The following is a 13604-nucleotide window of genomic DNA, read 5'->3' as shown; positions in this document are numbered from 1 at the left end:
ATCACAGAGCAATCCACCCGGCAACGGCAACTTCAACAGTCCAAGGCCGGAGTCATCGAGCGCAGATGTCATCGAACGAACACACAGAATTAAAGTTTGACGTTTGTGCTGAACACTGACACTCCCACTGGACTTTCCTCTGTTTGTTTGTTTGTTTGTTTGTTTTTATCATCTGGGAAATGTTTAATCTCTCATACAGTATACTTCCTCGGTTCTTACTGACAGGTAGGAAGTCCCAGGTGTTTATTGTCACATATAACTCACGTGGTTCAGGATCTTTAATAACACCAGAGTCTCGTGGCTCAAAGGTTCTAAAGTTCAATCATGTTCTCGTGACATGTTGAAAGAGAAACAACAAGGTATCTGGCCCTTGTTTCAGTTTTCTGTGCTTTCAAACAAACAAAACCACCAGAACACAGGCCTGTTTTGTTATTCCTTTTTAAACCACAAAAAAAAGAAAGAAAAAGAAAATAGGGACTTTTTATTTTATTTCTTTTTTAATTATTATTTTTGTTTAAAACTCCAATGAATGTACTAGCAAACAGGCCCTTTATTAAATTTTTACGTTTTCAACCAAAAATCAGAATCAGAAACAAGTATATTGCCAGATATAGTTTACAAAATACGAGGAATTTGTTCTGGTGGGTTGGTGCAAATACAGAAAAAATAAAAATAAATAAAAGATTCAAATATAAATATAAAAATAAAACAAATCAAGAAAACTGGCCCTTTTTGGTATTAAACAGATACAAATGTGTTTTCTCACTGTGTCCTCAATTTGTTTGTGAACCTGTGGCATAGAAAAGGAATGACACACAGCTGGAACATAGAAAGCATGTCATGAGTAGGACCAATAAACATATAATAGTTATATTGTAAGGTATCATAAACACTGTCCTGCTGGTCTGATGGCGATCATGAAATACAGTAGCAGGATATAAAAAACAAGGACAGCTCTGATACAGCCTCGAGGCTTGTGAGTCTTTGGTTGTTAGCTGGCCACAAGTGACTTGAGTGTGAGAATCAACGCCTGGAACTCTCCACCAGTCAGTTACAACTGAGACGATCTCTTGGATGAAGGAGAAACATCTTCACAAAACAAAAAGAGAAGTTCAGCTGATTTTAACTGAAGCTCCAGAGATTACTTTGACCCACATGAACTGAAAATGCTTGCAGACATCGGCGTCAAACTGAATAGTTAAACAAAAGAAGGGGTCTACGGCACCAGTTATCAGGTACATAATGCAGTCCTAAGATCCTTCAGCAGGCAGTTTCACAACCATTCCTACTTCAAGGCATGTGAGTCGTTGGATGTCAATGGGCCGTGTGATTTTGAAGAGAGAATGAACACCTGGAACAAAAAGAAGAGTTGAAAATGAGCCTTTTTTTTTTTTTTGTCTACTTCAAACCATAAATGAAAAACTACAAAACAGGCTCTCCTTTTTTCCATTTGAAACCACAAATGAGAAAACTGCATATTTTTTCTTTAATCCAAAATAAACCACAAATAAACATCCATCCATCATCTATACACCACCTTAATCCTCACTAGGGTCACGGGGGGCTTGAGTCTATCCCAGCTGACTCAGGGTGAAGTTAGTCTATCAGAGGGCTACACTTAGAGACAGACAACGAAGCACACTCACATTCACACCTACGGACAATTTAGAATCACCAATTAACCTCAGCATGTTTTTGGACTGTGTGGGAGGAAGCCGAAGAACCCGGAGAGAACCCACGCTGCACGGGGAGAACATGCAAACTCCATGCAGAGAGATCCCGGGTGTCCTCACCAGCGAGGCAACGATGCTAACCACCGAGCTACCTTGCAGCCCAAAACTGGAACAACCAACTCTAAATAAATGAAGGGGTTTACGACACCACTTGTGCAGTCTTGAAATCCCTCACCTGACAGTTTCACAACAATTTACACCTCGAGGCATGTGAGTCTTTGGTTGTTACCAGGCCATGAATCATGTGATTTGGGGGTAGTAATAAACACCTGGAACTCCTCACCGGTCACATAGAATTGGGGCAATCTCATGGACAAAGGTGAAACGTCTACAAGAACAAAAAAAAAAAGACAAATCCAGGTGCCTTCTAACTGAAGCACTTAGAGTACTATGATCTGGAAGACTGAAAATCTCCACAGACCAATCATTGGCACACGTGTGGCCTTCCAAGACATTAAATGCTTTATTTTAAGTGGAAACATTAATAATAACAAAAAAACAAACAAAAAAAAAAAAACACATTTCACACGTTTATACAACAGTGCTGTAAAAACATTTTTATCATTTTACAATTTTGGTTTCACATGCAGGCTATGTGCCTGAGGAAAACGTGATCTCATTATAAATGATCCAAAATGTTTGTGAAAATCTCTAAAAATAGATAAATCCTAAATGAAATGTTACAGTAATATCATACACAATAAAACAGCCCATATCTATAATGATGATGTGATTAGTTATTCATGATCCATCACAGATAAACAAACCAAAAACATGATGTAACAGGACAATGAGATAAACAGCACAGACTACAACATAACGGACCCATCAAAAAATAGATATATTTTTATGTTTGCAATTATTATTCTTATTATTTTTAATCATTATTATTATAATCACCATCACCAGATACAAAAAATCCACAGCCGTGAAATAGAAATAAACAGATCAGGGTCAAACCCACACTGTCAAGTCATCAGGCTTTACTTTAGATAAGGGGGTTGAGGTTAGATTCTCCTTAAATCCAGATTAGTTTGGAGCTGTTCAGCTAAGAGGAGGTGCTAATCTACGTTTTTATGCTTGACATTGCTAAAAAGTCAGCTGTACAAAAATCCCACACCCCTTGTGCTTTTAAACCATCATTTGCTCTTTAGCTGAAAGCCTCACGTCAATCTCTTTGGGCGTGTCTGATTTGCCCTGCAGAATTTGCTGGATTTGGTTGAGCACCTCCTCGTGGAACACCATGTCCAGGTGAGACAGTCCTCGGTACTCCGTTACGTGGACGGGCTTCTTCTGCTGCCCCACCCAGCGCTTGCAAAGACTCATGCTCTTGCTGTCCACTGTGTCATCCCCATCGTCGTAAACAAAGTCCACCGGGTCTCCGTTGGGAAACTCGTCGTCGTAAACATACGTCACCACAGTTGGGAGCCCCACGCCGTACATACACCACACCTCCACGTCGGGTGGGTGGAGAGCAGCGGTGAGGTTCTTTGTGTCCTCCCACATGTGCCTGGAACCAACATGAGGATGAGGGGTTTGGTACAGGTGCAAAGACTTTAAAGCATAATATGAGGGGTGATCAAAAAGTTCTGAGACTGTTAGTGGTTTGTGTTCAACAAGTGCAGGATCTTGTGGCAACAACATCAGAATCTGTGTTACCTACATTTTTCTGACAACTGGCAGGTGTGCATTGGTAATTTCTCTGATTTCTTTGTAACTCAGCAACTGGGATGATCCAACCATCATGTGGAGGATCCTATCTGGTGATGATGGGTGGGTCTGAGGCTACCATCAACAGAAGAAACAGCAGTTCACTGTGGAAGAGCCTGCAGTTTTCATAACTGGATCAGGTTCTAAGGCTTATTCAAGACATCCCTCTCTGCAGTACTGCTTTCCAGTTCCTCCTGGTGGATCCCAAGGCATTCCTAGGCCAGATGGGATATCCCTTCAGCAAGATCTGGGATTGCCTGGGATTTCCCCCCCAGTTGGATGTATGTACCCAGAAAACCGACCAAAGAAGTTACCCAGGAGGGATCCTGATTGGATGTCAGAACCACCTCAACTGGCTCAACTATTCCAAACTCCCCCAGACGTCCAACCTCCTCATCCTATCACTTATACTAATCTACGTCACCCTACAGAGGAAACTAGGCGCTTGTATCCCTGGCCTCATCTTTAGATGAGAGTTTGTGACCACAGACGAGACTTGGATCTTAACCTGAGTGGTAAATCAAGAGCTTCACCTTCCAACTCAGCTATCTCTTAGCCAAGGTGCAATGTCTACATTATTGAACCATCTGTCCATGTCGCACTCCATCTTCCAGTCACTCACAAACAGGATCCTGGTATACTTAAGCTCCACTTTGCTTGAAGCAGCAACTTACTCCCAACCCAGAGGTAGAAACCTACCACTGACAAGGAACTATGGCCCCGGACTACGAGGTGCTGACTCTCATCCCTGCCAATTCCTACTCGGATGCAAACCACAGTGCATGTGGTAGTGCATTGGAAATTCGTCCGTCAGGGTCGGACTCTCAATGCAAAGTTCTACTCTAACGTCCTGAGGCATCTGTGGGAGAACATTCGGCACAAACAGCTGGAACTCTGGCACAATGCCATGTAGATGTCATGTTTATGGACAAGTTTTTGGCCAATGGCAACAAAATTGAAGCTCTCCACTCACCCTACACCCCAGATTTGTTTCTCTGTGGCTTCTTCTTCTTTTCCGCAGTGAAATTCAAGTTGAAGGACTGTCATTTAACGTCACAAATGGTGGTTGACATGCTTACGTTATGATGCTTCCAGGTAGCGTTTCAAGCATTGCTGAAGAAATGCTGCATCGCTACACAAAGCGACTCCTTTGATGGGGATGGTACAGTTTTTTATTTTTATAGGCAGAACTTTTTGATCACACCTGGAGGGAATAAAGATCATAGAAGTAGCAGAGCTAAGATATGTTTGTTTAAAATATCTATTCCTCCTTCTTAATTGACTATATTACCCACAAAGCAATTCAGTTTGGAACTGTGATGCAAGTTGGAGCTCATTTAGCCTCAAACAGAGGCAACAAGCTTCAGATGTCTGGTAAGCTCAGTTCAGGAGATAAACGTTTAAGCTGTTGCTTACCAGCCGTCCTCGAAGCTGATGTCTTTGAAGAAGCGCTCGTAGTCGAGGTTGGTGTAGTTGAAGTTCGGCGTGGAGATGAACACATGGTCCTTCGGCCAGACGTCCTTGAACGGCAGCATCCAGGGATTTGTCGTCACCATCCTCTGCTCCTCGCGGATCTTGATGTTAGAAATCATCGGGATGCCGTCGTTTTCACCTGCGATGAGTTTCAGTAGCAAAATATATGAGAAACCATAGTGACAGGTGCTAAAATGACCAAACATAAAATATAAAATTACTGTTTTGATCCTCATTAGCGATAACAGAAAATATGAAACATGAACAGCAATACTTTATATTGTTGACAGTGCTAGAGGCGAGTCCCAGCACAGTTTTCTACTCTGAGCACTTTGTCATTACCTGAAGCCATGACTCTAAGTGTTTTTATAGCGCCCCCCCATGGTGCTCCGAGGGAAATGAAGCCCCTGATGTACTTGTCCTTCCATTCCTGAGGCTGGTGGTTAAGAAAGTAGAGGACGTAGTGGCAGCCCATGCTGTGTCCCAGCAGGTAAACTGGTTTCTGGTACTGGTTGTACATCTCCTCAACCAGGTCCTGCAGCTTTGAGAGGTATTCTGCATTCTCATCTGTGGGAGGAGGAGTGACAGGAAGGTTGCAGGTTGAACGCTTTAATAGGTAAATAACGTTTTGGCCAAATGTGGGTGAAAAACAAGCGGACAAACCCAAACAAAATAATAAGTTTATTTGTGTAGTACTTGTCAAACCTAGCATAACTAACAAGAGAACTCCATAAATGAAAGTGGACTCATGTGAACTGAACTCTACTCGGTGACAATGTATGTCCGTGTTGTGGTTACAGCTTTTTCCCCACAAGTAACCAAAAAATTAAATCAAGTGTTTTATTAGTGAAGCAGTTCTTTGTTCAGAAGAGGTTGTTTTTTTTGACTCTTCGAACCCTGATACCTTTTATAAAATCGCCAAAATTACACCATTCATCAAACTAGAAACTGACAAAATAGAAAGAATGATCAGATTGTCAACTTTCTGGCAGTTCTTGAATAAATCAGGTGTGACATGTAATTCCATTTATTCACATCTAAGCCTTAAATTGTGACAGTTCATCCGTCATTCATTTTATGTGTCTTATTTAAAAATCTGCCAAAAATAAACTGTTTGTCCAAATAAGATCCTGTAAAAAAATGAAAAATTTTGCACTCGTTGAAGGAACTGAAGGACCTCGAGTGGCACAACTGCGACCAACAGTCGTGTTTTTTGGCTGAACTGCAGGCTGTGCGTATTTGATTAATAAAAATGAATACAGCATGGCTCAAAAATAGCAAACAGGAGTTGTTGGAAGATACATTCAGCATGGTGACACATGTTTCTAGAGCTGATGTGCAGAGGAGAGTGAAAACGTGGAGGTGGTTCTAAGAATAAAAATAGTTCAATATGTGGTGCCACCATTTAGTCTAGTTTTGGTAACAACTGTGAGCATTTGGACTTCATTTTGCATTTTCCTATCTGATGCACTTTATTATACTTCAAAGTCGACGCATGCAGAGAGCCGGACCGTTTCATTTACATATTCTCTCAAGATAAACATATCAGTGGCTAATGTGTGCTGCTTCATAAACCGACCAGGTGCAGCTTCAGTAAGCATGTGAGGGAACATGTGCAGGTTTGCTACTCACTCGGTGCTAATCTCCAATCGTACGGCGCTCCACGGACCGTCTCGTTTCGGACGTAGCCGGCGTTCACCAAATGCTGCACCATCGTGTGAAAATAACCTGCAGCAAAACAGCAGGAGACTCAATCAGATCTACTTTACTTGTTACAAAGCATCCAGCAAAGTTCTAGTAATATTTCCAGTGGGACGTTTTGTTTTAGTTCCCAAAATGTTCCCCTTAAAGGCAGGATAACTAAAGATGTTCTAAAAATGTTTGGTGATAACATATTTAGACTGTAACATTCTCAGAACTGAGTGCTGCACTGAGAATGTTCTTCCTTTGTTCTCATGTAGTATTGTGGAACCTTGTGGGAATGTTTTATAAATTCTGTACCGTGTTCCCTTGACAACATCCCTAAAACGTTCTCAGAACATTGCAGTCACAATGTTATACCTTGGTTAATACATCGAGGTACAGGAACGTCATAAAGAACGTTTTGTCATCTGAGGCCTCCATAACATCTTGGAAACGTTTGGAATGTTGCATCGAAAACATCCTTCCTTGGTTCTCATTGTGAAAACATCTTATAGAAGAACGTTCTATAATGTGCTTCCTCCAAAAAAAACACAAAAAAGTAACATGTTCTACCTTTAGTATGTCACATTATAGGATTTATAGGAAATAAAACGCTCTGTATAAAAACATTCTGTCATCTGAAGCCTCAATAACATCTGGAAAACAATTTTTGAATGTTTGTTTAAGAGCGTTCTTCATTTGTTATCATTGACATTGTGGCAATACTTTACTTTATAATGTTTTCCTCAGCAACATCCCCAAAACATCATCGAAACATTGCAGGCAAAATGTTGAACCTTTTGTCAATACGTTACATTACAGGAACGTTTTGTGAAATCATCTGAGGTCTTGATTACATCTGGAAAACATTTTTTGAACGCCAGTTTGAGAGCATTCCTCCTTTGCTGTCACAGAACATTGTGATGATGCTTTACAGAAGAACAACGTTCTGCAACATGTTTCTTTGAGAACATCCCCAAAACATCTTGAGAACACTGCAGGCAGAATGTTCAGCCTTTGTTAATATGTCACAGTGCGCTTCATGAAATCATTTAAGGGCTCAATAGCCTCTGTAAAACATTTTTGGAACATTGGTTTGAGAACGTTCTTCCTTTGTTATCACGGAACATTGTGCGAATGTGATACAGAGGAACGTTCTATAATGTGTTCCCTCGACAACATCCCCAAACATCATCAGAATATTGCAAGAAGAATGTTACACTTTTCTTAATATAAAATCATCTGAGGCCTCGATAACATTTTTTGAACGTTCGTTTGACAACGTTTCTTCTTTGGTATCATGGAACACTGTGAGAATGTTATGTAGAAGAACGTTCTATAATGTGTTCCCTCAACAACATTCCCAAAAGTCTACAGAACATTGCAAGAAGAATGTTCCACCTTTGTTAATATAAAATCATCTGAGGCCTCGATAACAATTTTGGAACGTTGGTTTGACAACGTTCCTTGTTTGTTATCATAGAACATAATCTGTGTTTCCGACAGCGTCCTCTGAAGTTGGCATTAAAACATTACATTAACTTTATAGGAGCATTACTGGAAACTAAAAATATCCCAAAAATGTTCTTGAAACATGTCCTTTAAAAAAATATTAGAACTTGTAGGTACCGTTATCCAACGTTGTGGGAACGTTCCAGCCAGCTGGGTATACAGAACAAATTCCTACATATGACAGATCCGCCCAATCCGACAGTAAAAACTGATTTTCCTCACCAGCTAGTTGGCTGTTGTCCAGAAACTCGATGGGATAAGTTTGGCCAAATCCTGGCACTCGGACCTCCACCCCCGGAGAGTTGGTAGAACGCCGAGTCGTCCTGTTGTAAACAAGCCTGGGGGAACCCGCAGAGGAACGTTCATAAATTCAGTTTTGGCAAAAACATTCCCTAATACCTCGAACAGGTCTTCCCGGTTTAATTAAACTAATTAGCCCAAACTGGGAGATTTAAGGAAGCAGAAAAAACTAAATCCTTCATCCTGAAATCTGACAGGAGGTCATGGACAGGAAGTGTGACCAGCAGGGGGGAACACCGGGGAGAACGTGGCGGAAAAACGTGTCTAGCACAGGGGTGGGCAATCCTGGTCCTGGAGGGCCACAGTCCTGCATGTTTTAGATGTTTCCCTCTTCCAACACACCTGATTGAAATGATCAGCTCATCATCAAGCTCTGCAGAAGCCTGACAATGATCCTGATCATTGGAATCAGGTGTGTTGGAAGAGAGAAACATCTAAAACATGCAGGACTGTGGCCCTCCAGGACCAGGATTGGACACCCCTGGCCTAGCAGGAGGTGAAAGTTGAGAGCGTTACCTCATGTTGTCGATCCAGCAGTCCAAACCTATGGGCATGAACATGTTGATGTCGATCCACAGGGGGAACCAGTTCTCCGTCTTCTTGTAGCACAACCAGTGGACCAGCGTCGGCTTGTCTATCTTGGCTTCCAGTCGGTTCCCCAAGTTCCCCGGAACTAAAAGCACAACCACATACAAATAGATATATGTATGACATCGGTGTGGCGGTGTTTATGGTGTTTATCAGAACACCGATAGAAGAAGCATGAGATAAAACTGAAGCATCAACGCAACCAAAGGAGCTGAAGGACGTCATTTATTATCCAACACTGGTTGTAAATACGTGGAACCTGCAAGTTGGCTCTTCTGTGTTTTAATGACATCATAATATTAACCAGTATCAGCACGATTTAAACATTGGATATAGAAATACAGAGCTGCAGTTCTAAAAAATACAAATAAAAACACAAGAAAGCAAAAAAGCTACTGGAGACAGTCTAACTGGAGCAAAGAAATGTTGAAAACGTTTGTCAAATTAAAAAAGTGTGGCCATAATGATGTTAACTGAAAAAGTCCTTTGAAAGAACAGAAACACTATTTGGAATCGAGTTATTAACCAGTGTAAGTTCACGTGACCTTTACATTGACTTAAATACAGAGAAGCTGTGATTTTATGGTCACACATTTGTAAAAATACAGATTTTTGAGTTTACTAATAGTTTTGGCCTGTTTTTTTTGTTTTGTTTTGTGTTTTTATACAGTTAACTCGTAAACTAAGACAGTTTTGCTTTGATTTTACTAGTTATCGTTTGTCTTTAATTTAACGAAGCGGTGAAAATGAAATCAGAAATAAGAGCCGGTGGATTAGTTCAGAATGTATTACAACACGTTTTGGCTCTGGCTTCCTGGAAAGCTTCGCTATGACACACATGAGCAAACAGTAGAACACAGAGTTACATGTGCAGAGTGCAGCGCTCGACCTCGGTGATGCCTTCAGTTCAAACAGTCCGAGCTTTACTGTCGCACATTCCAGAAATAGAGTCTCAGTAAAATAAAAAAAAAGAACGAAAAGGGGGGTGACACGCTGGTGCTTTTAGGGACCTGTTTGATGAGCTGGAAGTCATTCAGCAACATGTGATGGGATTTTATGAGAAGATTCTCAGACATTTTTGTATAAAAAATGTTTTAAATTTACTATTTTCATCAGATGTTGAGAAAGAATTAATTATTATTGGCATCAATACAGACTTTTGATGTGGATGTTATTTACAGTTTTAATTATTGTTATTTTTTACAGTCAACATGTAAATAAATGTAGTTTTCTGTGATTTTACCAACTTCTTACTATGTAGACTTTCTCTATAAATAGCAGCAAATATCTGTAAACAACACTTTTGCCAATTTAAATACAAAAAAAATTGTGATTGATATATATATATTTTAACACGTACCTTCATACTTTTTTTCTCTTTAAAAAACATGCAGTGAAAAGCAACTTTACTTTTTTTTTTTTTAAGTTTCTGAAGACCTTTGAGATTGTATTCTTCTTCTTCTTCTTCTTCTTCTTCTTCTTATTGTTACTATTATTATTATTATTATTATTATTATTTTAGGTTTGAGCCTTTTTTAAATGATGAACATGTATATTTATACTTTTTTCTAACAGTAAATTATTGAAATTGGTATTATTATGACTGTTAGTATACTGAAATTCCCCTAAGGGGATCAACAAAGTATTATCTTATCTTATTATTATTATTATTATTATTATTATTATTATTATTATTATTATTATTTGGGGTATTGACCTGTTATGTTTATGATGAACATGTATATTTATACTTTCTATACTTTCTTTTTAAAAAATTAAGTAAAAAGCAACTTTACTTGTCTTTCTAGTTTCTGAGGACCTTTGAGATTGTATTGTTGTTGTTGTTGTTGTTGTTGTTATTATTATTATTATTATTATTATTATCTGACATTCTTACCGATGATGAGCGGCGACGTGCTGTTGCTCAGCGCTCCGGTCTTGGTCTTGGGAGGAAACACCACGTTGATGATCCAGAAGCCGGAGGAGTGATGAAGCAGGACGACGGCGAGCAACGCGGAGGCCAAGCGTCCGGATCCCATGTTCTGCTCCCGGCTTCGGCGGCGGCGTTCGGAGCTTCTGTCTCTGCTGGAGCTGCAGCTGGAGGCGAAAAAAAAAAGAAAAGAAAAAAAGAAAAGCTCGAGGTCACTCTAGTGGAAAGCTGACATGCAGCAGCACCACAGCAGGTTTACAGTCAGGACAAATAAAACGTGGGCAGGTTACTCATTGCCCTATCGATCCTCCTAATCACGCTGTTTATTTACACCAACACTCCGTCAATCATTGACCAGCAGCGCCTCTGGAACGCAAAAAGGGTCAAATTTATGGACTTCTCCTCACGTCAAAAGCAGTTTTCTGGCTTTAAATGGACGCTGAAGACGCTCAGAGTCGTTTGAGTCCGTTAAAACAGATGTCAGAGCGTCTTTGTGCAGGAAAACACCGACGTCCGTCCACTTGTCCTCCCTCCAGCTGTGCGTCTGGGCAGCCAGAACTTTCCGACAGCTGCTGCTGCTGCTGCTGCGTTCACGGACCCCGTAAAACACAGGATCTGTAGGAGAGGAAAAAAGGGGTTTTTAATCCAAATGAACACATAAGAATAAAATGCGTATTTTATTCTGCATTTAGGTGCATTTATCCCACATTTGTAGTGACTTTTGATATGAATATCTTATTTTATAAAATATAGAATCAGTGTCCAGATGAAACTAATCAACAGCATTTGACAGTAATGAATTATATGATAATGAATCTTTGATAAAATAAGATAAAATATGCACACAACAAGGAAGAATATTGTAGAATATCAGAAAAAGTACTGGCAGCTCCTTATTGTCCCAGAACAACTTTCTTTTTTTGTTAATTAAAAGTGTTGGCAGTAAAATAAACAAATAAATAATGACAAAAAGGTTTTTGAAAAAAGAAAGAAAAGAAAGAAAAACTGGACATTTTCTGTATTTTAATGGAGATTCTGTAGTAGAAAAATTTAAATTGTAAACATAAGACACTATTTGTTATTTAATGGTATATTTACAGAATAAAAACTGCAAATGTGATGAGATAAGATAAGATAAGATAAGATAAGATAAGATAAGAGATGTCTTTATTTATCTCACAGTGGAGAAATTCACATTGTTGTCAGCAGCATTACACACAGAGATACAAAATCTGTTAATTAACAGTGTTTGTAGAAAAACAAACTACAAACAAACAAACAAATAAATAAACAAAGCAGGACATTTTCTGTATTTTCATGGAGACACTATGGTTAAAAAATAGAAGTAAATAGATAAAATTCTATTGTATAATGATGTGTGTACAGAAACAAAACAACAACAACAACAACAAGAAAAGACTTAATAAATTAATGGCATAGCGCCATAAAAAACTCAATACACTTTCTGTTTTCTTATTGCAATATCTACTGTATAAAACAGTAAATGTTCAGTAGATCCATAAAACAAGCTCATTATCTGGACTTTGTCCTGTAAAAAAAGACTTAAACTTTCTGTTAATTAACCAAAACAAACAAACAAATCCCAAATATTTTCTGTAATTTAATGGTGACTCGATATCAGATGCTTTCTGTTATTTGATGGTGTACATACAGTTTAGTGTTTGCAGATGTTACATAAATCTATAAAGTTAGAAAAAGTGTTCTGGCATATTTAGTTTTACTTCTTACACACACAGTCTCCCCATCACATGGTAACAGAAGAGTAAAAATTATGTTTTAGAGATTAAAACGCAATGATATTATAATATATGATATAAATATCTATTAGAGCACAGTTAATTTGACTTTAATGTGATGTTAACATGCCTTTGTTTATCTCTTAATAAGTTCAGATTTAATCTTAATGTGACTTTATCTTGAAATTGAACGCAGCTTCATGAAGTATCGGCGTCTTTATTGAAATAAAACACATAAAAGCACTTACAGAGAAAACAGCTTAACTTTGACTGCAGCTACACGTCAAAACCGTCAATGTTTGAGGGTCAATACAGACACAAAATGCCACTTTGTTGAGTCGTTTTTAATTTAATCTCAGTTCCAGACAGCGCCTGAAGGCAGCAAATTAAAGCGTCACATCTTGCTGTTGCCATGGTTACGGAGTACCAACAACTGCCAGCAGCTTCAGCATCACAGCAGGTGAGCTGCTGGTCCAGTCGTCCGTTAATTAGAGCTTTTCAGAACCGTCTAAGAAATATTCTGTTCATTAAAAATGAACATAGTTACGAAGCTCAAACTTTAACAGAGGGCGACGCCAGCAGCATCCAGGCCACCGCGAAGTCTTTCCACCGACATGTGCCTCGGCCTGTTGCACAATCCAGATAGTAAAGCGTCCATGTGAGGTTACCACAGAGTGTGAACTTATTGTACATGTTTGGCTGCTTTAAGTGGGCCACAAGGTCAATGCCTGGTATATGTCACGTGGAGCGTCCCCCAGAACAAACACGAAAACAGCGTCCAAAGTATAGAAAGTGAGTCAACTCCTGACTCATGACACACATTTACAGGAAAGGAATTAATGGACGTACCTTCATATGATGCTGTTTAAAAGGTTTGTAGTGAGTCAGTGTACAGCTTCAGAGCAGAACAACAAACAT

At 39.3% G+C, this 13604-nt stretch overlaps 1 protein-coding gene across 1 annotated transcript; it reads right to left on the bottom strand.

Moving 5' to 3' along the window:
- Positions 1 to 2250: 2250 nt before the first annotated feature.
- lcat (lecithin-cholesterol acyltransferase) lies at positions 2251 to 11421 on the bottom strand. The gene is made up of 8 exons (XM_008286528.1): positions 11337 to 11421; positions 10897 to 11096; positions 8928 to 9084; positions 8334 to 8449; positions 6549 to 6644; positions 5259 to 5483; positions 4860 to 5055; positions 2251 to 3243 (listed from the first exon to the last, which is right to left on the bottom strand). The coding sequence occupies exons 2-8, from the start codon at positions 11036 to 11038 to the stop codon at positions 2865 to 2867; spliced, it is 1311 nt and encodes a 436-aa protein (XP_008284750.1). The 5' UTR covers positions 11039 to 11096; positions 11337 to 11421; the 3' UTR covers positions 2251 to 2864.
- Between the last annotated feature and the right edge of the window lie 2183 nt (positions 11422 to 13604).

The sequence above is a fragment of the Stegastes partitus genome, unplaced genomic scaffold (genome assembly GCF_000690725.1).
Source record: "Stegastes partitus isolate 25-593 unplaced genomic scaffold, Stegastes_partitus-1.0.2 Scaffold458, whole genome shotgun sequence".
Lineage (NCBI taxonomy): Eukaryota > Metazoa > Chordata > Actinopteri > Pomacentridae > Stegastes > Stegastes partitus.
This window is presented reverse-complemented; position numbering and strand designations above follow the sequence as displayed.